Source organism: Oncorhynchus kisutch, linkage group LG27, assembly GCF_002021735.2.
Source record: "Oncorhynchus kisutch isolate 150728-3 linkage group LG27, Okis_V2, whole genome shotgun sequence".
NCBI classification, from domain to species: domain Eukaryota; kingdom Metazoa; phylum Chordata; class Actinopteri; order Salmoniformes; family Salmonidae; genus Oncorhynchus; species Oncorhynchus kisutch.
Genome location: NC_034200.2, coordinates 41,046,033 through 41,074,027, shown reverse-complemented (window position 1 = coordinate 41,074,027; position 27,995 = coordinate 41,046,033). Strand labels below are relative to the sequence as shown.

The following is a 27,995-nucleotide window of genomic DNA, read 5'->3' as shown; positions in this document are numbered from 1 at the left end:
ACTACTACAGGTTAGCATATATAATACTACTACAGGTTCAGACATGTTTCATGACATCAGTTCAGACCAGCATATCTTTTCAGTTCATAAAGATGTTTTTTACATTCATATACAGAGAAAATAAATCATTTTTGGACACAACGATTATATACAGTGCAGTGATCTATGATTTCCATTCTAGATTTTGTCCTTTTTATTGGCAGACATTTTGGAATCATTTCAGAAAAAAACATTACTTGAAAGGAACCTATTCCACTCTTCACGTTATTTGCAGAAATACAGCAAATAGATACATCACGGAGCCTTCTGTCGTATGGTGACCAACAGGCACTTTGGAATGGGATTCTATAAATGTAGAATTAAACAAAAGACATTTGGACAACCTGGTCTCCTCAATATATATATATATATATATATTTATTTTTTTAAAGAAATAGCCTTTATAAGCTTGGTATTATAAAATACAATGTTAAAACCATATTTCTAGCCAATACATCTATTTGAGAGTAGAAGAGAAAGAGAAGATGTTTTATATTTATATCTTATATAACATAGGATGAACTCTACAGATCAGGACTCCAGATCCTCAGATGAAATGTCATCCTGAAGGACAATGCACAACATAACGGTCGGCGGCTGTGCAGATCCCCTGCTGGGTGGCGATAAAAGCTGCTGATTCAACACGGAGAATCGTCTGAAAATTAACAGAAAATTAACACAGCCATCTGCTTTCAACCGTTTGTCGACGAGGTCTGTTTTGTCCTTATTAACACTGCTTATTAATATCATCATAACACCATATGATAACACCGTATGATACCACCATATGATAATGCCATATTATACCAGCATATGATAACACCATATGATAACACCATATGATAACATCATATCATTACACTGTATGATAACACCATATGATAACACCATATCATTACACCATATCATTACACCATATAACACCATATGATAACACCATATCATTACACCATATGATAACACCATATCATTACACCATATGATAACACCATATCATTACACCATATGATAACACCATATCATTACACCATATGATAACACCATATGATAACACCATATGATAACACCATATCATTACACCATATGATAACACCATATCATTACACCATATAACACCATATGATAACACCATATGATAACACCATATCATTACACCATATGATAACACCATATCATTACACCATATGATAACACCATATCATTACACCATATGATAACACCATATCATTACACCATATGATAACACCATATGATAACACCATATCATTACACCATATAACACCATATCATTACACCATATAACACCATATCATTACACCATAACATTACACCATATCATTACACCATAACATTACACCATATAACACCATATCATTACACCATATAACACCATAACATTACATATCAACACAGCTCAAATTGTAAAAATAAAAAACAAAGAAGCAAAAACAGTTATTACCTACTACACTGAGTATATCAAACATTAAGAACACGTCCTAATATAGAGTTGACCCTCTTTTTCCCCTCAGAACAGCCTCAAATCATCCGGGCATGGACTCTACAAGGTGTTGAAAGCGTTCCACAGGGATGCTGGCCCATGTTGACTCTACAAGGTGTTGAAAGCGTTCCACAGGGATGCTGGTCCATGTTGACTCTACAAGGTGTTGAAAGCGTTCCACAGGGATGCTGGCCCATGTTCACTCTACAAGGTGTTGAAAGCGTTCCACAGGGATGCTGGCCCATGTTCACTCCAGGGATGCTGGCCCATGTTGACTCCAGGGATGCTGGCCCATGTTGACTCCAGGGATGCTGGCCCATGTTAACTCCAGGGATGCTGGCCCATGTTGACTCCAGGGATGCTGGCCCATGTTGACTCCAGGGATGCTGGCCCATGTTCACTCCAGGGATGCTGGCCCATGTTGACTCCAGGGATGCTGGCCCATGTTGACTCCAGGGATGCTGGCCCATGTTGACTCCAGGGATGCTGGCCCATGTTGACTCCAGGGATGCTGGTCCATGTTGACTCCAGGGATGCTGGCCCATGTTGACTCCAGGGATGCTGGCCCATGTTGACTCCAGGGATGCTGGCCCATGTTGACTCCAGGGATGCTGGCCCATGTTGACTCCAGGGATGCTGGCCCATGTTGACTCCAGGGATGCTGGCCCATGTTGACTCCAGGGATGCTGGCCCATGTTCAAGATGGCTGGATGTGCTTCGGGTGGTGGACCTTTCTTGATACAGATGGGAAACTGTTGAGCGTGAAAAACCCAGCAGCGTTGCAGTTGTTGATACTCAAACCGGTGCGCCTGGTACCTCCTACCATACCCCGTTCTAAGGCATTCCCATATTTTGTCCTAATCATTCACCCTCTGAAAGGCACACATACACAATCCATGTCTCAAGGCTTAAAAATCATCCTTTAACTGGTCTCCTCACCTTCATCTACACTGATTTGAAGTGGATTTAACAGGTGACATCAATAAGGGATCATAGCTTTCACCTGGATTCACCTGTTCAGTCTGTCATGGAAAGAGCAGGTGTTCCTAATGTTTCGTCCACATTGAACCATGAGCTGTTTTCATTGTGTTGACATACTGTGTACCGATGGCTGATATAGAAAATAAAGGACCACATTTCACCACCTTATTTTTCAAAGACATAAAACATCTAAGTTAAAATAGTTACTGAAGCGTTTTACAGACATGTCTGAGATCTGGTTGGTCTCTCTCTCTTGATCCTGGTCATATCAGAGCTATAGAGATCTGGTTGGTCTCTCTCTCTGGATCCTGGTCATATCAGAGCTATAGAGATCTGGTTAGTCTCTCTCTGGATCCTGGTCATATCAGAGCTATAGAGATCTGGTTGGTCTCTCTCTGGATCCTGGTCATATCAGAGCTATAGAGATCTGGTTAGTCTCTCTCTGGATCCTGGTCATATCAGAGCTATAGAGATCTGGTTGGTCTCTCTCTCTATATATGGCTCTGTGTCAGGTCACGACCTCAGAGGAGACAACCTGTATGGCACTACATGATGTAGAATAACAGCAAAAGCCACAATATGGCATCACATTTTACATTTGTAATTATTTGGTGAATATATTGTTCATGTCAAAGAATACATTTATATCACATTATATGAGAGAGCCTGGCTAGTGGGAGGAGTTAGTTACTCTATGAGAGAGCCTGGCTAGTGGGAGGAGTTAGTTACTCTATGAGAGAGCCTGGCTAGTGGGAGGAGTTAGTTACTCTATGAGAGAGCCTGGCTAGTGGGAGGAGTTAGTTACTCTATGAGAGAGTCTGGCTAGTGGGAGGAGTTAGTTACTCTATGAGAGAGCCTGGCTAGTGGGAGGAGTTAGTTACTCTATGAGAGAGTCTGGCTAGTGGGAGGAGTTAGTTACTCTATGAGAGAGCCTGGCTAGTGGGAGGAGTTAGTTACTCCATGAGAGAGCCTGGCTAGTGGGAGGAGTTAGTTACTCTATGAGAGAGCCTGGCTAGTGGGAGGAGTTAGTTACTCTATGAGAGAGTCTGGCTAGTGGGAGGAGTTAGTTACTCCATGAGAGAGCCTGGCTAGTGGGAGGAATTAGTTACTCTATGAGAGAGCCTGGCTAGTGGGAGGAGTTAGTTACTCTATGAGAGAGCCTGGCTAGTGGGAGGAGTTAGTTACTATATGAGAGAGCCTGGCTAGTGGGAGGAGTTGGTTAATCTATCAGAGAGCCTGGCTGGTGGGAGGAGTTAGTTACTCTATCAGAGAGCCTGGCTAGTGGGAGGAGTTAGTTACTATATGAGAGAGCCTGGCTAGTGGGAGGAGTTGGTTACTCTATCAGAGAGCCTGGCTGGTGGGAGGAGTTAGTTACTCTATCAGAGAGCCTGGCTAGTGGGAGGAGTTAGTTACTCTATCAGAGAGCCTGGCTAGTGGGAGGAGTTAGTTACTCTATTAGAGCCTGGCTAGTGGGAGGAGTTAGTTACTCTATGAGAGAGCCTGGCTAGTGGGAGGAGTTAGTTACTCTACGAGAGAGCCTGGCTAGTGGGAGGAGTTAGTTACTCTATGAGAGAGCCTGGCTAGTGGGAGGAGTTAGTTACTCTATGAGAGAGCCTGGCTAGTGGGAGGAGTTAGTTACTCTACGAGAGAGCCTGGCTAGTGGGAGGAGTTAGTTACTCTACGAGAGAGCCTGGCTAGTGGGAGGAGTTAGTTACTCTATGAGAGAGCCTGGCTAGTGGGAGGAGTTAGTTACTCTACGAGAGAGTCTGGCTAGTGGGAGGAGTTAGTTACTCTACGAGAGAGTCTGGCTAGTGGGAGGAGTTAGTTACTCTATGAGAGAGCCTGGCTAGTGGGAGGAGTTAGTTACTATATGAGAGAGCCTGGCTAGTGGGAGGAGTTAGTTACTCTACGAGAGAGCCTGGCTAGTGGGAGGAGTTAGTTACTCTATGAGAGAGCCTGGCTAGTGGGAGGAGTTAGTCACCTTATGTTTGAACATATTATTTGAAAGAGAGCATCAACTCTTTTTATTTTCTAAAGATAACTAAAGGACATGAATCTGAATTGTCTGGGAAGATAAGTGGTTGGTGAGGGGTCTGAGCCAATTACACAATCCGGTGGGCGAGTGGGTTCTCAGCCAATCAGGTGGGCAGCTTGAGTGTGGACGGTGTCTCGGCCAGGGGTTTGAGACAATCAGGTGGGCAGGTTGAGTGTGGACGGTGTCTCGGCCAGGGGTTTGAGACAATCAGGTGGGCAGGTTGAGTGTGGACGGTGTCTCGGCCAGGGGTTTGAGACAATCAGGTGGGCAGGTTGAGTGTGGACGGTGTCTCGGCCAGGGGTTTGAGACAATCAGGTGGGCAGGTTGAGTGTGGACGGTGTCTCGGCCAGGGGTTTGAGACAATCAGGTGGGCAGGTTGAGTGTGGACGGTGTCTCGGCCAGGGGTTTGAGACAATCAGGTGGGCAGGTTGAGTGTGGACGGTGTCTCGGCCAGGGGTTTGAGACAATCAGGTGGGCAGGTTGAGTGTGGACGGTGTCTCGGCCAGGGGTTTGAGACAATCAGGTGGGCAGGTTGAGTGTGGACGGTGTCTCGGCCAGGGGTTTGAGACAATCAGGTGGGCAGGTTGAGTGTGGACGGTGTCTCGGCCAGGGGTTTGAGACAATCAGGTGGGCAGGTTGAGTGTGGACGGTGTCTCGGCCAGGGGTTTGAGACAATCAAGTGGGCAGGTTGAGTGTGGACGGTGTCTCGGCCAGGGGGCCCACCATGCGTATCTGTAAGGCGGAGGAGCTCTTGGAACTGAGCATGGAGAGCTGTGTTCCCCCGTTGACACCGCTGCTGACCAGGGATGGGTGGCGCTGCTGATGCTTCAGATCCACGGTAAAGTACCGGTTCACCCTCCAGCTACGCCACTTCCTCTTGATCTCAGACTGCACCTGGAATAACAGACAACAACAGAGTGACAATGTAACAGTCTAGTCCACTAGGTGGTTACTAAACAATAAAAGAGTTACAATGTAACTGTCTAGTCCACTAGGTGGTTACTAAACAATAACAGAGTTATAATGTAACAGTCTAGTCCACTAAGTGGTTACTAGACAACAACAGAGTTACAATGTAACAGTCTAGTCCACTAGGTGGTTACTAAACAATAACAGAGTTACAATGCAACAGTCTAGTCCACTAGGTGGTTACTAAACAATAAGAGTCACAATGTAACAGTCTAGTCCACTAGGTGGTTACTAAACAATAAGAGTCACAATGTAACAGTCTAGTCCACTAGGTGGTTACTAAACAATAACAGAGTCACAATGTAACAGTCTAGTCCACTAGGTGGTTACTAAACAATAACAGAGTCACAATGTAACAGTCTAGTCCACTAGGTGGTTACTAAACAATAAGAGTCACAATGTAACAGTCTAGTCCACTAGGTGGTTACTAAACAATAACAGAGTCACAATGTAACAGTCTAGTCCACTAGGTGGTTACTAAACAACAACAGAGTTATAATGTAACAGTCTAGTCCACTAGGTGGTTACTAAACAATAACAGAGTCACAATGTAACAGTCTAGTCCACTAGGTGGTTACTAAACAATAACAGAGTTACAATGTAACAGTCTAGTCCACTAGGTGGTTACTAAACAATAAGAGAGTCACAATGTAACAGTCTAGTCCACTAGGTGGTTACTAAACAATAACAGAGTTAAAATGTAACAGTCTAGTCCACTAGGTGCTTACTAAACAATAAGAGAGTCACAATGTAACAGTCTAGTCCACTAGGTGGTTACTAAACAATAACAGAGTCACAATGTAACAGTCTAGTCCACTAGGTGGTTACTAAACAATAACAGAGTTATAATGTAACAGTCTAGTCCACTAGGTGGTTACTAACACTACTACTTAGTATAATACTGCAGGCAGTTATTCATAACGACACTGGGCTATAATCAGCTGATGCTATCATCAGATACCATGTCTAGAGAGGGTAAAGAAGCCTCCTACCTCTCCATTGAGGAAACAGTAGAGGACAGCCACAACAAAACCCTGGAAAGGGAAAGAAGAAGAGAGATGAGCAGTTCGATTGCCCTTTTCAACAATGCTCTCAGAGTTACTGCTATTCCACTAACCCACCGTCTTAGAAGGAGTGTGTTACCTGGAAAGATCCTAGGCCCAGCTCAAACACCAGCCTCTCCTTCTTGCTGACGTCCTCTGGTGAGAAGGCAAACACAGTGTAGTGGATCCCGAAGAGGGGGATGAGTAAAAGGGTGGACCGAGCCAGACGCCTGACAACAACACATCATATTGTTACTACTTATACAAAACCAATACACAACACAACATTGTCACAACCTTAGAACAACAAATACACAACGTTATACTGTTTCAACCTTAGAAAAACCAATACACAATATTGCACTGTTTCAATCTTAGCACAACTAATAGAACTATAATAAAATGAACACACATCACTGTTACAAGCTTAGAACAACTAATACACAACATTACACTGTAACAACCTTAGAACAACAACCATACAACACTCTTACAACCGTCGAACAACCAATACATTCCTGCCACAACCTAAGAGAAACCAACACACAACAAAAACAACTAACAGGCAACATTATATATCCTACTAATAACAACACTACTACAACCTGACTAAGACTCAGACATCCTCCTGACAACAACACTACTACAACCTGACTAAGACTCAGACATCCTCCTGACAACAACACTACTACAACCTGACTAAGACTCAGACATCCTCCTGACAACAACACTACTACAACCTGACTAAGACTCAGACATCCTCCTGACAACAACACTACTACAACCTGACTAAGACTAATACTCAGACATCAACACCACTACAACCTGACTAAGACTCAGACATCCTCCTGACAACAACACTACTACAACCTGACTAAGACTCAGACATCCTCCTGACAACAACACTACTACAACCTGACTAAGACAAACACTCAGACATCCTCCTGACAACAACACTACTACAACCTGACTAAGACTAATACTCAGACATCAACACCACTACAACCTGACTAAGACTAATACTCAGACATCAACACCACTACAACCTGACTAAGACTAATACTCAGACATCAACACCACTACAACCTAAGACTCAGACATCCTCCTGACAACAACACTACTACAACCTGACTAAGACTCAGACATCCTCCTGACAACAACACTACTACAACCTGACTAATACTCAGACATCCTCCTGACAACAGCACTACTACAACCTGACTAAGACAAACACTCAGACATCCTCCTGACAACAACACTACTACAACCTGACTAATACAAACACTCAGACATCCTCCTGACAACAACACTACAACAACCTGACTAATACAAACACTCAGACATCCTCCTGACAACAACACTACTACAACCTGACTAAGACAAACACTCAGACATCCTCCTGACAACAACACCACTACAACCTGACTAAGACAAACACTCAGACATTCTTCCGACAACAACACCACTACAACCTGACTAAGACAAACACTCAGACATCCCGCTGACAAAAACACCACTACAACCTGACGAAGACAAACACTCAGACATCCTCCTGACAACAACACCACTACAACCTGACTAAGACAAACACTCAGACATCCTCCTGACAACAACACTACTACAACCTGACTAACACTCAGACATCCTCCTGACAACAACACTACTACAACCTGACTAAGACAAACAATCAGACATCCTCCTGACAACAACACTACTACAACCTGACTAAGACTCAGACATCCTCCTGACAACAACACTACTACAACCTGACTAAGACTCAGACATCCTCCTGACAACAACACTACTACAACCTGACTAAGACAAACAATCAGACATCCTCCTGACAACAACACTACTACAACCTGACTAAGACAAACACACAGACATCCTCCTGACAACAACACCACTACAACCTGACTAAGACTAACACTCAGATTCCGGGTTGCTTCTGAGAATAACATTGACGTATACACTGACACAGTGACGGAGTTCATCAGGAAGTGCATAGGAGAGTTGTTCCCTCTGTGACTATTAATATCTACCTGAACCATATACTGTGGATAGATGGCAGCATTCGCGCAAAACTGAAAGCGCTAACAAATGCATGTAACCACGGTGACTGAGAACATGGTTGAATACAAACAGTCCGTAAGGCAATAAAACAGGCAAAATGTCAGTATCGAGATAAAGTGGAGTGGCAATTCAACGGCTCAGACACGAGACCTAAGTGGCAGAGACTCCAGACAATCACGGATTACAAAGGGAAAACCAGCCACTTCATGCTCCCAGGCAAGCTAAACTCCTTCTTCGCCTTCTTTGAGAAGAACACAGTATTGTTCTCTCTGCCCAAGATGGCGTAGCAGTAGGTCGTCCTGTCCTGTCGTGTCCCTGTATATATCGTTTCTTTTTCGTTTTTTACATATTCTCTCCACATATCTCTTTGAAAACATTTTGCTAAACCTTAAGCTTCCAAATACTCTCCTGCAACCCGACTCACCCAATGTAGCTATTTTTCCTAAAGTATTTATATTTACTTCGGGACCCCTCAACTGAAACTAGCCAGCTAACCAGCGGGTATGCTAGCGGTCTTCAGCTAACCGGTCATCAGCTAACCTGTAGTTCGGAAAGCTCTCGCCTGTTCGTACAACGCGACTTTAACCAGAGCATAACGGACCTATTTATTTTTCATCCCCGGATTCATCCCCGGATTCCCACCGCACACGGAACATCTTTCAGCTGGATTTTTCAGCAACTAGCTATCTAGCTAAACCGCAACTCCGGATTACTCCTGGCTAGCGTTTCCACCCACTTAGCTTGAAGCTAGCCCGGCCGTAGCACCTGTGCTACCACCGTAGCATACTCCTGAGCTACAATACCCGGGCCCACGACCGGTCTACCGATGTCATCGCATGAAGAGGAATAAACAGACTCACCCCATCGCGACGTCCCCCAAAGGCTAACTCTCTAGCCCTCGCTATCTCCCTGCTTGCTAATTCGGCCTGCTAACTGCTAGCTTGTCCAGCTCCGGTCCGCTAACTGCTACCTTGTCTAGCCCGGGCCTACAAACTGTTAGCTTGTTAGCACAGGCCTGCTAACCGCCTGAATCGCCGCGTCCCAAACGCTCACCGGACCCATATTTACTTTCTATCTCTTTTGACTTTTAATTTGTTTATACCTTCCGGAAACCTGCCTCACCCAATGTGATACGGAATCGCTATTATTTTTTTTATTTTTAGAACACACTCAAGAACCTCCAGAAGCTAACCAGCTAACTAGCTACAAGCTATTTAGTCATTGTTATTTTTTTTTTACCTGGATAACACTCGCCAGTCCAGCTTCCCTGCCCCATCCACCGCTGCCCCCTGGACACTGATCTCTTGGCTACATAGCTGATGCACGCTGGACTGTCCATTAATCACGGTACTCCATTCTGCTTGTTTGTTTTATCTGTTGGCCCCGTTGCCTAGTCTACGCCATTTTACCTGCTGTTGTTGTGCTAGCTGATTAGCTGTTGTCTCACCTACTGTTTTAGCTAGCTTTCCCAATTCAACACCTGTGATTACTGTATGTCTCTCTCAAATGTCAATATGCCTTGTATACTGTTGTTCAGGTTAGTTATCATTGTTTTAGTTCACAATGGAGCCCCTAGTTCCACTCTTCATGCCCCTGATAACTCCTTTGTCCCACCTCCCACACATGCGGTGACCTCACCCATTACTACCAGCATGTCCAGAGTTACAACCTCTCTCATCATCACCCAGTGCCTGGGCTTACCTCCGCTGTACCCACACCCCACCATACCCCTGTCTGCGCATTATGCCCTGAATATATTCTACCATGCCCAGAAACCTGCTCCTCTTATTCTCTGTCCCCAACGCTCTAGGCGACCAGTTTTGATAGCCTTTAGCCGCACCCTCATACTACTCCTTCTCTGTTCCGCGGGTGATGTGGAGGTAAACCCAGGCCCTGCATGTCCCCAGGCACCCTCATTTGTTGACTTCTGTGATCGAAAAAGCCTTGGTTTCATGCATGTCAACATCAGAAGCCTCCTCCCTAAGTTTGTTTTACTCACTGCTTTAGCACACTCTGCTAACCCTGATGTCCTTGCTGTGTCTGAATCCTGGCTCAGGAAGGCCACCAAAAATTCAGAGATTTCCATACCCAACTATAACATCTTCCGTCAAGATAGAACTGCCAAAGGGGGAGGAGTTGCAGTTTACTGCAGAGATAGCCTGCAAAGTAATGTCATACTTTCCAGGTCCATACCCAAACAGTTCGAACTACTAATTTTGAAAATTACTCTCTCCAGAAATAAGTCTCTCACGGTTGCCGCCTGCTACCGACCCCCCTCAGCTCCCAGCTGTGCCCTGGACACCATTTGTGAATTGATCGCCCCCCATCTAGCTTCAGAGTTTGTTCTGTTAGGTGACCTAAACTGGGATATGCTTAACACCCCGCCAGTCCTACAATCTAAGCTAGATGCCCTCAATCTCACACAAATCATCAAGGAACCCACCAGGTACAACCCTAACTCTGTAAACAAGGGCACCCTCATAGACGTCATCCTGACCAACTGGCCCTCCAAATACACCTCCGCTGTCTTCAACCAGGATCTCAGCGATCACTGCCTCATTGCCTGTATCCGCTACGGAGCCGCAGTCAAACGACCACCCCTCATCACTGTCAAACGCTCCCTAAAACACTTCTGTGAGCAGGCCTTTCTAATCGACCTGGCCCGGGTATCCTGGAAGGACATTGACCTCATCCCGTCAGTTGAGGATGCCTGGTCATTCTTTAAAAGTAACTTCCACACCATTTTAGATAAGCATGCTCCGTTCAAAAAATGCAGAACTAAGAACAGATACAGCCCTTGGTTCACCCCAGACCTGACTGCCCTCGACCAGCACAAAAACATCCTGTGGCGGACTGCAATAGCATCGAATAATCCCCGTGATATGCAACTGTTCAGGGAAGTCCGGAACCAATACACGCAGTCAGTCAGGAAAGCTAAGGCCAGCTTCTTCAGGCAGAAGTTTGCATCCTGTAGCTCCAACTCCAAAAAGTTCTGGGACACCGTGAAGTCCATGGAGAACAAGAGCACCTCCTCCCAGCTGCCCACTGCACTGAGGCTAGGTAACACGGTCACCACTGATAAATCCATGATTATCGAAAACTTCAATAAGCATTTCTCAACGGCTGGCCATGCCTTCCGCCTGGCTACTTCAACCTCGGCCAACAGCTCCGCCTCCCCGCAGCTCCTCGCCCAAGCCTCTCCAGGTTCTCCTTTAACCAAATCCAGATAGCAGATGTTCTGAAAGAGCTGCAAACCCTGGACCCGTACAAATCAGCTGGGCTTGACAATCTGGACCCTCTATTTCTGAAACTATCTGCCACCATTGTCGCAACCCCTATTACCAGCCTGTTCAACCTCTCTTTCATATCGTCTGAGATCCCCAAGGATTGGAAAGCTGCCGCAGTCATCCCCCTCTTCAAAGGGGGAGACACCCTGGACCCAAACTGTTACAGACCTATATCCATCCTGCCCTGCCTATCTAAGGTCTTCGAAAGCCAAGTCAACAAACAGGTCACTGACCATCTCGAATCCCACCGCACCTTCTCCGCTGTGCAATCTGGTTTCCGAGCCGGTCATGGGTGCACCTCAGCCACACTCAAGGTACTCAACGATATCATAACCGCCATCGATAAAAGACAGTACTGTGCAGCCGTCTTCATCGACCTTGCCAAGGCTTTCGACTCTGTCAATCACCATATTCTTATCGGCAGACTCAGGAGCCTCGGTTTTTCGGATGACTACCTTGCCTGGTTCACCAATTACTTTGCAGACAGAGTTCAGTGCGTCAAATTGGAGGGCATGCTGTCTGGTCCTCTGGCAGTCTCTATGGGGGTGCCACAGGGTTCAATTCTCGGGCCGACTCTTTTCTCTGTGTATATCAATGATGTTGCTCTTGCTGCGGGCGATTCCCTGATCCACCTCTACGCAGACGACACCATTCTATATACTTTCGGCCCGTCTTTGGACACTGTGCTATCTAACCTCCAAACAAGCTTCAATGCCATACAACACTCCTTCCGTGGCCTCCAACTGCTCTTAAACGCTAGTAAAACCAAATGCATGCTTTTCAACCGGTCGCTGCCTGCACCCGCATGCCCGACTAGCATCACCACCCTGGATGGTTCCGACCTAGAATATGTGGACGTCTATAAATCAAATCAAATCAAATTTATTTATATAGCCCTTCGTACATCAGCTGATATCTCAAAGTGCTGTACAGAAACCCTGCCTAAAACCCCAAACAGCAAGCAATGCAGGTGTAGAAGCACGGTACCTAGGTGTCTGGCTAGACTGCAAACTCTCCTTCCAGACTCATATCAAACATCTCCAATCGAAAATCAAATCAAGAGTCGGCTTTCTATTCCGCAACAAAGCCTCCTTCACTCACGCCGCCAAGCTTACCCTAGTAAAACTGACTATCCTACCGATCCTCGACTTCGGCGATGTCATCTACAAAATGGCTTCCAACACTCTACTCAGCAAACTGGATGCAGTCTATCACAGTGCCATCCGTTTTGTCACTAAAGCACCTTATACCACCCACCACTGCGACTTGTATGCTCTAGTCGGCTGGCCCTCGCTACATATTCGTCGCCAGACCCACTGGCTCCAGGTCATCTACAAGTCCATGCTAGGTAAAGCTCCGCCTTATCTCAGCTCACTGGTCACGATGGCAACACCCATCCGTAGCACGCGCTCCAGCAGGTGTATCTCACTGATCATCCCTAAAGCCAACACCTCATTTGGCCGCCTTTCGTTCCAGTACTCTGCTGCCTGTGACTGGAACGAATTGCAAAAATCGCTGAAGTCGGAGACTTTTATCTCCCTCACCAACTTCAAACATCAGCTATCTGAGCAGCTAACCGATCGCTGCAGCTGTACATAGTCTATTGGTAAATAGCCCACCCTTTTTCACCTACCTCATCCCCATACTGTTTTTATTTATTTACTTTTCTGCTCTTTTGCACACCAATATCTCTACCTGTACATGACCATCTGATCATTCATCACTCCAGTGTTAATCTGCAAAATTGTAATTATTTGCCTACCTCCTCATGCCTTTTGCACACATTGTATATAGACTCCCCCTTTGGTTTCTACTGTGTTATTGACTTGTTAATTGTTTACTCCATGTGTAACTCTTTGTTGTCTGCTCACACTGCTATGCTTTATCTTGGCCAGGTCGCAGTTGCAAATGAGAACTTGTTCTCAACTAGCCTACCTGGTTAAATAAAGGTGATCTCAACTAGCCTACCTGGTTAAATAAAGGTGTTCTCAACTAGCCTACCTGGTTAAATAAAGGTGTTCTCAACTAGCCTACCTGGTTAAATAAAGGTGTTCTCAACTAGCCTACCTGGTTATATAAAGGTGTTCTCAACTAGCCTACCTGGTTAAATAAAGGTGTTCTCAACTAGCCTACCTGGTTAAATAAAGGTGTTCTCAACTAGCCTCCCTGGTTAAATAAAGGTGTTCTCAACTAGCCTACCTGGTTAAATAAAGGTGTTCTCAACTAGCCTACCTGGTTAAATAAAGGTGTTCTCAACTAGCCTCCCTGGTTAAATAAAGGTGTTCTCAACTAGCCTACCTGGTTAAATAAAGGTGTTCTCAACTAGCCTACCTGGTTAAATAAAGGTGTTCTCAACTAGCCTACCTGGTTAAATAAAGGTGTTCTCAACTAGCCTACCTGGTTAAATAAAGGTGTTCTCAACTAGCCTACCTGGTTAAATAAAGGTGTTCTCAACTGGCCTACCTGGTTAAATAAAGGTGTTCTCAACTGGCCTACCTGGTTAAATAAAGGTGATCTCAACTAGCCTACCTGGTTAAATAAAGGTGTTCTCAACTGGCCTTCCTGGTTAAATAAAGGTGTTCTCAACTAGCCTACCTGGTTAAATAAAGGTGTTCTCAACTGGCCTTCCTGGTTAAATAAAGGTGTTCTCAACTAGCCTACCTGGTTAAATAAAGGTGTTCTCAACTAGCCTACCTGGTTAAATAAAGGTGTTCTCAACTAACAAACTGCCATGGCAACAGATGACAACCAGAGGAAAACAACAAGACCATCTATTGATGTGTCCCAAATCTCACCCAATAAGGCTCTGGTCTAAAGTAGTGCACTACATAAGGAATAGGGCTCTGGTCTAAAGTAGTGCACTACATAAGGAATAGGGCTCTGGTCTAAAGTAGTGCACTACATAAGGAATAGGGCTCTGGTCTAAGAGAAATAAAAATACAAAATAAAACAGTGGCAACGAAGACTGCTCTCGATGAAGCTCTCGCTCTGCGTGGCCAATGTGAGTAAGACGTTTAAGCGCGTTAACCCTCGCATGGCTGCCGGCCCTGACGGCATCCCTAGCCGCGTCCTCAGAGAATGCACAGACCAGCTGGTTGGAGTGTTTGCAGACATATTCAATCTCTCCCAATCCCAGTCTGCTGTCCCCACTTGTCTCAATATGTCCACCATTGTTCCTGTACCCAAGAAAGCAAAGGTAACTGAACTAAATGACTATCGCCCTGTAGCACTCACTTCTGTTATCATGAAGTGCTTTGAGAGGGCCGCCCCCAGGTGGTGAAGGCAGGACACAACATGTCCACTTTGCTATTCCTCAACACGGGGGCCCCTCAGGGGTGCGTGCTCAGTCCACTCCTGTAATCCATGAGAGCCAAGCACGCTCCAATTCACATCGCCGGGGCTGCAGTGGAGCAGGTTGAGAGCTTCACGTTCCTTTGTGTCCACATCAACAACAAACAATCATGGTTCAAACACACCAAGACAGTCATGAAGAGGAAAATACAAAATCTATTCCCCCTCAGGAGACTGAACATATTTGGCATGGGTGCTCAGATCCTCAAAAGGTTCTACAGCTGAGAGCATCCTGGCGGGTTGCATCATATGGTAACTGCTCGGCCTCCGACCGGAAGGCACTACAGAGGGTAGTGCGTACGGCCCAGTACATCACTGGGGCCAAGCTTCCTGTCATCCAGGACCTCTATACCAGGCAGTGTCAGAGGAAGGCCCTAAAGATTGTCAAAGACTCCAGCCACCCTAGTCATAGACTGTTGAATAATAGGGAAGATATCAAAACTATGAAATATAAATCATGTGGTTTCCAAAAAAAGTGTTAAACAAATCACAATATATTTTATATTTGAGATCCTTTGCCTTGATGACTGCTTTGCAAACTCTTGGCATTTTCCCAACCAGCTTCATGAGGGAGTCACCTTCTTAAAATGTTTGAGGCAATCAGTTGTGTTGTGACAAGGTAGGGGTGGTATACAGTAGATAGCCCTATTTGGTAAAAGGCCAAGTCCATATTATGGTAAGAACAGCTCAAATAAGCAAAGAGAAACAACAGTCCATCATTATTTTAAGACATGAAGTTCAGTCAATACGGAAAATGTAATGAACTTTGAAAGTTTCTTCAAGTGCAGTCGCAAAAAGCATCAAGCGCTATGATGAAACTAGCTCTCATGAAGACCGCCACAGGAAAGGAAGACGCAGAGTTGCCTCTACTGCAGAGGATAAGTTCATAAGAGTTACCAGCCTCAGAAATTGCAGCCAAAATAAATGCTTCACAGAATTCAAGTAACAGACACATCTCAGCATCAACTGTTCAGAGGAGACTGTGTGAATCAGGCCTTCATGGTTGAATTTCTGCAAAGAAACCACTACTAAAGAACACACATAGAAGAAGAGACTTGCTTGGGCCAGGAAACACAAGCAATGGACATTAGACCGGAGGAAATCTGTCCTTTGATCTGATGATGTATGAAGCATGGAGGAGGAAGTGTGATGGTGCTTTGTGAGAGGCAGAGTAGGTGAACGGATGATCTCTGCATGTGTGGTTCCTACTGTGAAGCATGGAGGAGGAAGTGTGATGGTGCTTTGTGAGAAGCAGAGTAGGTGAACGGATGATCTCCGCATGTGTGGTTCCCACTGTGAAGCATGGAGGAGGAGGTGTGATGGTGCTTTGTGAGAAGCAGAGCAGGTGAACGGATGATCTCCGCATGTGTGGTTCCCACTGTGAAGCATGGAGGAGGAAGTGTGATGGTGCTTTGTGAGAGGCAGAATAGGTGAACGGATGATCTCCGCATGTGTGGTTCCTACTGTGAAGCATGGAGGAGGAGGTGTGATGGTGCTTTGTGAGAGGCAGAGTAGGTGAACGGATGATCTCCGCATGTGTGGTTCCTACTGTGAAGCATGGAGGAGGAGGTGTGATGGTGCTTTGTGGGTTACACTGTCTGTGATTTATTTAGAAATCAAGGCACACTTAACCAGCATGGCTACCACATCATTCTGCAACGATATGCCATCCCATCTGGTTTGCGCTTAGTGGGACTATCATTTGTTTTTCAACAGGACAATGACCCAACACACCTCCAGACTGTGTAAGGGCTATTTGACCAAAAAGGAGAGTGATGGAGTGCTCCATCAGATGACGTGGCCTTCACAATCATCCAACCTCAACCCAATTGAGATGGTTTGGGATGAGTTTGACCGCAGAGTGAAGGAAAAGCAGCCAACAAGTGCTCAGTATATGTGGGAACTCCTTCAAGATGGTTGAAAAATCATTCCAGGTGAAGCTGGTTGAGAGAATGCCAAGAGTGGCTACTTTGAAGAATCTATTTTATATCTAAATATATTTAATATATTTTGATTTGTTTAACACTTTTTTTGGTTACTACATGATTCCATATGTGTTATTTCATAGTTGTGATGTCTTCACTATTATTCTACAATGTAGAAAATAGTTAAAAATAAAGAAAAAATCTTGAATGAGTAGGTGTGTCTACACTTTTGACTGGTACTGTATATATTTATACTGCGGAATCCGACATTGCTCGTCCTAATATTTATATATTTCTTAATTCCATTATTTTTCTTTAAGATTTGTGTGTTTTGTTGTGAATTGTTAGATATTACTGCACTGTTGGAGCTAGCAACACAGACATTTAGCTATAACATCTGCTAAACATGTGTATGCGACAAATAACATTTGATTTGACCTGACTAAGAATAACACTCAGACTTTAACATATGAGGAAACTCACACACACACACACTCAGACTTACAGTGTGATGACTGATAGCTCTGACATCCTGCAGGAATGTTGTACAGCCTGAGTGGGCTCACTGAAGCATTTCTGAGCACAGCTGCTACAATAGAGACAGACAGACAGACAGACCCAAAGACAGACAGACACAGACAGACAGACCCAAAGACGGACAGACACAGACAGACAGACAGACAGACAGACAGACAGACAGACAGACAGACAGACAGACAGACAGACAGACAGACAGACAGACAGACAGACAGACACAGACAGACAGACAGACCCAAAGACGGACAGACACAGACAGACAGACAGACAGACAGACAGACAGACAGACAGACAGACAGACAGACAGACAGACAGACAGACAGACAGACAGACAGACAGACAGACAGACAGACCCAAAGACAGACAGACACAGACAGACACCACCAGTAAAACACACACAGTCACACACACAAGTCTTAACTATACAGCACATCAGACAGTCTCATTAAACACCTCTTCTTATAAAAGACTAGACCGCGGCTAATATAAACAGACCACATTATGTCGATGAGCTAAAGATTCCAGCAGCCTTCATAGACATGTGGCTGTAGAGGTGGAGCTAAGACCAGGTATTTACAAGTAGATACTGGACATAGAGGTAGGGCTAAGACCAGGTACTTACAGGTAGATACTGGACATAGAGGTAGGGCTAAGACCAGGTACTTACAGGTAGATACTGGACATAGAGGTAGGGCTAAGACCAGGTACATACAGGTAGATACTGGACATAGAAGATGGGCTAAGACCAGGTACTTACAGGTAGATACTGGACATAGAGGTAGGGCTAAGACCAGGTACATACAGGTAGATACTGGACATAGAGGTAGGGCTAAGACCAGGTACATACAGGTAGATACTGGACATAGAGGTAGGGCTAAGACCAGGTACTTACAGGTAGATACTGGACATAGAGGTAGGGCTAAGACCAGGTACATACAGGTAGATACTGGACATAGAGGTAGGGCTAAGACCAGGTACTTACAGGTAGATACTGGACATAGAGGTAGGGCTAAGACCAGGTACTTACAGGTAGATACTGGACATAGAGGTAGGGCTAAGACCAGGTACATACAGGTAGATACTGGACATAGAGGTAGGGCTAAGACCAGGTACATACAGGTAGATACTGGACATAGAGGTAGGGCTAAGACCAGGTACTTACAGGTAGATACTGGACTCATTCCCTCTGATGTCAGGCGACTGCAGCTTCTGGACCAGAATGACTATGATCCCAACAAACAGGACAAAGTTGATCTAGAGAAGCACATAGCAAGGATGATTATCATTATTACATTACTGTTATCATCATTACTTTTCATTACATTTTAACACAAGAATACACACCAAAACTCAATCTACAAAAATGCAGTAGATCTAAGACCGGTCAGACGAAGTTGTATTAATGTGGGGAGGAAATATAATAGATTCTCAATTTTATTTTACCTTTATTTAACAAGGAAAGTCAGTTAAGAACAAATTCTTATGTACAATGACGGCCTACCAAAAGGCCTCCTGCGGGGACGGGGCCTGGGATTACAAATACACAAATAAATATAAATATAGGACAAAACACAAGACAAGAGAGACACCACAACACTACATAAAGAGAGACACCACAACACTACATAAAGAGAGACACCACAACACTACATAAAGAGAGACACCACAACACTACATAAAGAGAGAGACACCACAACACTACATAAAGAGAGACAACACTACACTACATAAAGAGAGACACCACAACACTACATAAAGAGAGACACCACAACACTACATAAAGAGAGACACCACAACACTACATAAAGAGAGACAACACAACACTACATAAAGAGAGACACTACAACACTACATAAAGAGAGACACCACAACACTACATAAAGAGAGACACCACAACACTACATAAAGAGAGAGACACCACAACACTACATAAAGAGAGACCACACAACACTACATAAAGAGAGACAACACAACACTACATAAAGAGAGACAACACAACACTACATAAAGAGAGACACCACAACACTACATAAAGAGAGACACCACAACACTACATAAAGAGAGACACCACAACACTACATAAAGAGAGACAACACAACACTACATAAAGAGAGACAACACAACACTACATAAAGAGAGACACCACAACACTACATAAAGAGAGACACCACAACACAACACTACATAAAGAGAGACAACACAACACTACATAAAGAGAGACACCACAACACTACATAAAGAGAGACACCACAACACTACATAAAGAGAGACCTAAGACACCACAACACTACATAAAGAGAGACCTAAGACAACACAACACTACATAAAGAGAGACCTAAGACAACAACATAGCATGGTAGCAATATATGACAACACAGCATGGCAGCAACACAACATGACAACAACATGGTAGCAGCACATGGCAGCAACACAACATGACAACAACATGGTAGCAGCACAACATGACAACAACATGGTAGCAGCACAACATGGCAGCAACACAACATGACAACAACACAACATGACAACAACATGGCAGCAGCACAAAATGGTAATATTATAGTTATTGTGAAATGGCACCCTACTCCCTACATAGTGCACTACTTTTCCAATCAAATGTTATCATGTTGTCACATGCGCCGAATACAACAAGTGTAGACCTCAACGTGCAATGATTACTGACATGCCCTTAACCAACAACGCAGTTGAAAGAAAAATTAAATAAATGTAGTAAATAAAGTAAAGAAAATAAAACAACAATAAAACAATAACAAGACTATATACAGGGTATTACGGTACAGAGTCAATGTGGAGGCTATATACAGGGTATTACAGTACAGAGTCATGTGGAGGCTATATACAGGGTATTACGGTACAGAGTCAATGTGGAGGCTATATACAGGGTATTACGGTACAGAGTCAATGTGGAGGCTATATACAGGGTATTACGGTACAGAGTCAATGTGGAGGCTATATACAGGGTATTACGGTACAGAGTCAATGGTGGAGGCTATATACAGGGTGTTTACGGTACAGAGTCAATGTGTAGGCTATATACAGGGTAGTTACGGTACAGAGTCAATGTGGAGGGCTATATACAGGTATTACGGTTACAGAGTCAATGTGGAGGCTATATACAGGGTGGTATACGGTACAGAGTCAATTGTGGAGGCTATATACAGGGTATTACGGTACAGAGTCAATGTGGAGGCTATATACAGGGTATTACGGTACAGAGTCAATGTGGAGGCTATATACAGGGTATTACGGTACAGAGTCAATGTGGAGGCTATATACAGGGTATTACGGTACAGAGTCAATGTGGAGGCTATATACAGGGTATTACGGTACAGAGTCAATGTGGAGGCTATATACAGGGTATTACGGTACAGAGTCAATGTGGAGGCTATATACAGGGTATTACGGTACAGAGTCAATGTGGAGGCTATATACAGGGTATTACGGTACAGAGTCAATGTGGAGGCTATATACAGGGTATTATGGTACAGAGTCAATGTGGAGGCTATATACAGGGTGTTACGGTACAGAGTCAATGTGGAGGCTATATACAGGGTATTACGGTACAGAGTCAATGTGGAGGCTATATACAGGGTGTTATGGTACAGAGTCAATGTGGAGGCTATATACAGGGTGTACCGGTACAGAGTCAATGTGGAGGCTATATACAGGGTGTACCGGTACAGAGTCAATGTGGAGGCTATATACAGGGTGTTACGGTACAGAGTCAATGTGGAGGCTATATACAGGGTATTATGGTACAGAGTCAATGTGGAGGCTATATACAGGGTATTACGGTACAGAGTCAATGTGGAGGCTATATACAGGGTATTACGGTACAGAGTCAATGTGGAGGCTATATACAGGGTATTACGGTACAGAGTCAATGTGGAGGCTATATACAGGGTATTACGGTACAGAGTCAATGTGGAGGCTATATACAGGGGATTACCAGTACAGAGTCAATGTGGAGGCTATATACAGGGTATTACGGTACAGAGTCAATGTGGAGGCTATATACAGGGTATTACGGTACAGAGTCAATGTGGAGGCTATATACAGGGAAGTACCGGTACAGAGTCAATGTGGAGACTATATACAGGGTATTACGGTACAGAGTCAATGTAGAGGCTATATACAGGGTATTACGGTACAGAGTCAATGTAGAGGCTATATACAGGGTATTACGGTACAGAGTCAATGTGGAGGCTATATACAGGGGGGTTACGGTACAGAGTCAATGTGGAGGCTATATACAGGGGGTACCAGTTATATACAGGGGGTTACGGGTACAGAGTCAATGTGGAGGCTATCTACAGGGGGTACCAGTACAGAGTCAATGTGGAGGCTATATACAGGGTATTACGGTACAGAGTCAATGTGGAGGCTATATACAGGGGGTACCAGTACAGAGTCATGTGGAGGCTATATACAGGGGGTTACGGTACAGAGTCAATGTGGAGGCTATATACAGGGGGTACCAGTACAGAGTCAATGTGGAGGCTATATACAGGGTGTTACGGTACAGAGTCAATGTGGAGGCTATTTACAGGGTGTTATGGTACAGAGTCATCCGTGGAGGCTATATACAGGGTATTACGGTACAGAGTCAATGTGGTGGCTATATACAGGGTATTACGGTACAGAGTCACTGTGGAGGCTATATACAGGTATTACGGTACAGAGTAATGTGGAGGCTATATACAGGGTATTACGGTACAGAGTCAATGTGGAGGCTATATACAGGTATTACGGTACAGAGTCAATGTGGTGGCTATTACAGGGTATTACGTACAGAGTCAATGTGGAGGCTATATACAGGGTGTTATGGTACAGAGTCAATGTGGAGGCTATATCAGGGTATTACGGTACAGAGTCAATGTGGAGGCTATATACAGGGTATTACGGTACAGAGTCAATGTGGAGGCTATATAAGGGTATTACGGTACAGAGTCAATGTGGAGGCTATATACAGGGTGTTACGGTACAGAGTCAATGTGGAGGCTATATACAGGGTATTACAGTACAGAGTCAATGTGGAGGCTATATACAGGGTGTTACGGTACAGAGTCAATGTGGAGGCTATATACAGGGTGTTACGGTCACAGAGTCAATGTGGAGGCTATATACAGGGGGTACCAGTACAGAGTCAATGTGGAGGCTAATACAGGGTGTTACGGTACAGAGTCAATGTGGAGGCTATATACACAGGGGGTACCAGTACAGAGTCAATGTGGAGGCTATATACAGGGGTGTTACGGTACAGAGTCAATGTGGAGGCTATATACAGGGTGTACGGTACAGAGTCAATGTGGAGGCTATATACAGGGTTACCAGTACAGAGTCAATGTGGAGGGGCATATATACAGGGTGTTACGGTACAGAGTCAATGTGGAGGCTATATACAGGGGGGGCTCATATACAGGGGGTACAGTACAGAGTCAATGTGGAGGCTATATACAGGGGTTACGGTACAGAGTCAATGTGGAGGCTATATACAGGGGTGTTACGGTACAGAGTCAATGTGGAGGCTATATACAGGGTATTACGGTACAGAGTCAATGTGGAGGCTATATACAGGGTGTTACGGTACAGAGTCAATGTGGAGGCTATATACAGGGGTTACGGTACAGAGTCAATGTGGAGGCTATATACAGGGTGTTACGGTACAGAGTCAATGTGGAGGCTATATACAGGGTGTTATGGTACAGAGTCAATGTGGAGGCTATATACAGGGTGTTACGGTACAGAGTCAATGTGGAGGCTATATACAGGGTGTTACGGTACAGAGTCAATGTGGAGGCTATTACAGGGTGTTATGGTACAGAGTCAATGTAGAGGCTATATACAGGGTGTTACGGTACAGAGTCATGTGGAGGCTATATACAGGGTATTACGGTACAGAGTCAATGTGGTGGCTATATACAGGGTATTACGGTACAGAGTCATGTGGTGGCTATATACAGGGTGTTACGGTACAGAGTCAATGTGGAGGCTATATACAGGGTATTACGGTACAGAGTCAATGTGGAGGCTATATACAGGGTATACGGTACAGAGTCAATGTGGAGGCTATATACAGGGTATTACGGTACAGAGTCAATGTGGAGGCTATATACAGGGTATTATGGTACAGAGTCAATGTGGAGGCTATATACAGGGGTACGGTACAGAGTCAATGTGGAGGCTATATACAGGGTATTACGGTACAGAGTCAATGTGGAGGCTATATACAGGGTATTACGGTACAGAGTCAATGTGGAGGCTATATACAGGGTGTTACGGTACAGAGTCAATGTGGAGGCTATATACAGGGTGTTACGGTACAGAGTCAATGTGGAGGCTATATACAGGGTGTTACGGTACAGAGTCAATGTGGAGGCTATATATACAGGGTATTACGGTACAGAGTCAATGTGGAGACTATATACAGGGTGTTACGGTACAGAGTCAATGTGGAGGCTATATACAGGGTGTTACGGTACAGAGTCAATGTGGAGGCTATATACAGGGTGTTATGGTACAGAGTCAATGTGGAGGCTATATACAGGGGTATTATGGTACAGAGTCAATGTGGAGGCTATATACAGGGTATTATGGTACAGAGTCAATGTGGAGGCTATATACAGGGTATTACGGTACAGAGTCAATGTGGAGGCTATATACAGGGTATTACGGTACAGAGTCAATGTGGAGGCTATATACAGGGTGTACGGTACAGAGTCAATGTGGAGGCTATATACAGGGTATTACGGTACAGAGTCAATGTGGAGGCTATATACAGGGTATTACGGTACAGAGTCAATGTGGAGGCTATATACAGGGTATTACGGTACAGAGTCAATGTGGAGGCTATATACAGGGTATTACGGTACAGAGTCATGTGGAGGCTATTACAGGGGTATACGGTACAGAGTCAATGTGGAGGCTATATACAGGGGTGTTACGGTACAGAGTCAATGTGGAGGCTATATACAGGGTGTTACGGTACAGAGTCAATGTGGAGGCTATATACAGGGTATTACGGTACAGAGTCAATGTGGAGGCTATATACAGGGGGTTACGGTACAGAGTCAATGTGGAGGAAATATACAGGGTATACGGTACAGAGTCAATGTGGAGGCTATATACAGGTATTACGGTACAGAGTCAATGTGGAGCTATATACAGGGTATTACGGTACAGAGTCAATGTGGAGGCTATATACAGGGTATTACGGTACAGAGTCAATGTGGAGGCTATATACAGGGTATTACGGTACAGAGTCAATGTGGAGGCTATATACAGGGTATTACGGTACAGAGTCAATGTGGAGGCTATATACAGGGTATTACGGTACAGAGTCAATGTGGAGGCTATATACAGGGGTTACGGTACAGAGTCAATGTGGAGGCTATATACGGGGGTATTACGGTACAGAGTCAATGTGGAGGCTATATACAGGGTATTACGGTACAGAGTCAATGTGGAGGCTATATACAGGGTATTACGGTACAGAGTCAATGTGGAGGCTATATACAGGGTGTTACGGTACAGAGTCAATGTGGAGGCTATATACAGGGTGTTACGGTACAGAGTCAATGTGGAGGCTATATACAGGGTGTTACGGTACAGAGTCAATGTGGAGGCTATATAACAGGGTATTACGGTACAGAGTCAATGTGGAGGCTATATACAGGGGGTACGGTACAGAGTCAATGTGGAGGCTATATACAGGGGTTACGGTACAGAGTCAATGTGGAGGCTATACAGGGGGGTACGGTACAGAGTCAATGTGGAGGCTATATACAGGGTATTACGGTACAGAGTCAATGTGGAGGCTATATACAGGGTATTACGGTACAGAGTCAATGTGGAGGCTATATACGGGTATTACGGTACAGAGTCAATGTGGAGGCTATATACAGGGGTATTACGGTACAGAGTCAATGTGGAGGCTATATACAGGGTGTTACGGTACAGAGTCAATGTGGAGGCTATATACAGGGTGTTACGGTACAGAGTCAATGTGGAGGCTATATACAGGGGTATTACGGTACAGAGTCAATGTGGAGGCTATATACAGGGTATTACGGTACAGAGTCAATGTGGAGGCTATATACAGGTATTACGGTACAGAGTCAATGTGGAGGCTATATACAGGGTGTTACGGTACAGAGTCAATGTGGAGGCTATATACAGGGTGTTACGGTACAGAGTCAATGTGGAGGCTATATACAGGGTGTTACGGTACAGAGTCAATGTGGAGGCTATATACAGGGTTTAGGTACAGAGTCAATGTGGAGGCTATATACAGGGTGTTACGGTACAGAGTCAATGTGGAGGCTATATACAGGGGTATTACGGTACAGAGTCAATGTGGAGGCTATATACAGGGGGTACCGGTACAGAGTCAATGTGGAGGCTATATACAGGGGTTACGGTACAGAGTCAATGTGGAGGCTATATACAGGGTTAGTACGGTACAGAGTCAATGTGGAGGCTATATACAGGGTATACGGTACAGAGTCAATGTGGAGGCTATATACAGGGGGTACCGGTACAGAGTCAATGTGGAGGCTATATACAGGGGTGTTACGGTACAGAGTCAATGTGGAGGCTATATACAGGGTATTACGGTACAGAGTCAATGGAGGCTATATACAGGGTATTATGGTACAGAGTCAATGTGGAGGCTATATACAGGGTATTATGGTACAGAGTCAATGTGGAGGCTATATACAGGGTGTTATGGTACAGAGTCAATGTGGAGGCTATATACAGGGTGTTATGGTACAGAGTCAATGTGGAGGCTATATACAGGGGTTACGGTACAGAGTCAATGTAGGCTATATACAGGGTGTTACGGTACAGAGTCAATGTGGAGGCTATATACAGGGTGTTACGGTACAGAGTCAATGTGGAGGCTATATACAGGTGTTACGGTACAGAGTCAATGTGGAGGTATATACAGGGTGTTACGGTACAGAGTCAATGTGGAGGCTATATACAGGGTATTACGGTACAGAGACAATGTGGAGGCTATATACAGGGTATTACGGTACAGAGTCAATGTGGAGGCTATATACAGGGTGTTATGGTACAGAGTCAATGTGGAGGCTATATACAGGGTGTTACGGTACAGAGTCAATGTGGAGGCTATATACAGGGTATTACGGTACAGAGTCAATGTGGAGGCTATATACAGGGTGTTACGGTACAGAGTCAATGTGGAGGCTATATACAGGGTATTACGGTACAGAGTCAATGTGGAGGCTATATACAGGGGGTACCAGTACAGAGTCAATGTGGAGGCTATATACAGGGTGTACGGTACAGAGTCAATGTGGAGGCTATATACAGGGTGTTACGGTACAGAGTCAATGTGGAGGCTATATACAGGGTGTTACGGTATAGAGTCAATGTGGAGGCTATATACAGGGTATTACGGTATAGAGTCAATGTGGAGGCTATTACAGGGTGTTATGGTACAGAGTCAATGTGGAGGCTATATACAGGGTGGTACGGTACAGAGTCAATGTGGAGGCTATATACAGGGTGTTACGGTACAGAGTCATGTGGAGGACTATATACAGGGTGTTACGGTACAGAGTCAATGTGGAGGCTATATACAGGGGGGTGTTACGGTACAGAGTCAATGTGGAGCTATATACAGGGTATTACGGTACAGAGTCAATGTGGAGGCTATATACAGGGTGTTACGGTACAGAGTCAATGTGGAGACTATATACAGGGTATTACGGTACAGAGTCAATGTAGAGGCTATATACAGGGTATTATGTACAGAGTCAATGTGGAGGCTATATACAGGTATTATGGTACAGAGCGGTCAATGTGGAGGCTATATACAGGGTATTATGGTACAGAGTCAATGTGGAGGCTATATACAGGGTGTTATGGTACAGAGTCAATGTGGAGGCTATATACAGGGTATTACGGTACAGAGTCAATAGGGGCTAATACAGGGTGTACGGTACAGAGTCAATGTGGAGGCTATATACAGGGTATTACGGTACAGAGTCAATGTGGAGGCTATATACAGGGTATTACGGTACAGAGTCAATGTGGAGGCTATATACCGGTGTACGGTACAGAGTCAATGTGGAGGCTATATACAGGGTGTTATGGTACAGAGTCAATATGGAGGCTATATACAGGGTGTTATGTACAGAGTCAATGTGGAGGCTATATACAGGGTATTACGGTACAGAGTCAATATGGAGGCTATATACAGGGTGT

General features: G+C 44.7%; 1 protein-coding gene across 2 annotated transcripts in view; it reads right to left on the bottom strand.

Moving 5' to 3' along the window:
• Positions 1 to 178: 178 nt before the first annotated feature.
• Positions 179 to 27,995, bottom strand: part of LOC116357834 (pituitary adenylate cyclase-activating polypeptide type I receptor) — a 99,905-nt gene continuing 72,088 nt past the window's right edge. Inside the window, exons 11-15 of one of the 2 annotated variants that reach the window (XM_031807290.1) lie at positions 18,901 to 18,992; positions 17,707 to 17,790; positions 6,666 to 6,795; positions 6,515 to 6,556; positions 179 to 5,447 (exon numbers count right to left, since the gene is read on the bottom strand). In XM_031807290.1, coding sequence (XP_031663150.1) covers positions 5,229 to 5,447; positions 6,515 to 6,556; positions 6,666 to 6,795; positions 17,707 to 17,790; positions 18,901 to 18,992 — 567 coding nt within the window. In that variant the 3' untranslated portion in view covers positions 179 to 5,228. The remainder of the gene's footprint in view (positions 5,448 to 6,514; positions 6,557 to 6,665; positions 6,796 to 17,706; positions 17,791 to 18,900; positions 18,993 to 27,995) is intronic. The other variant, XM_031807291.1, reaches the window with a different exon arrangement.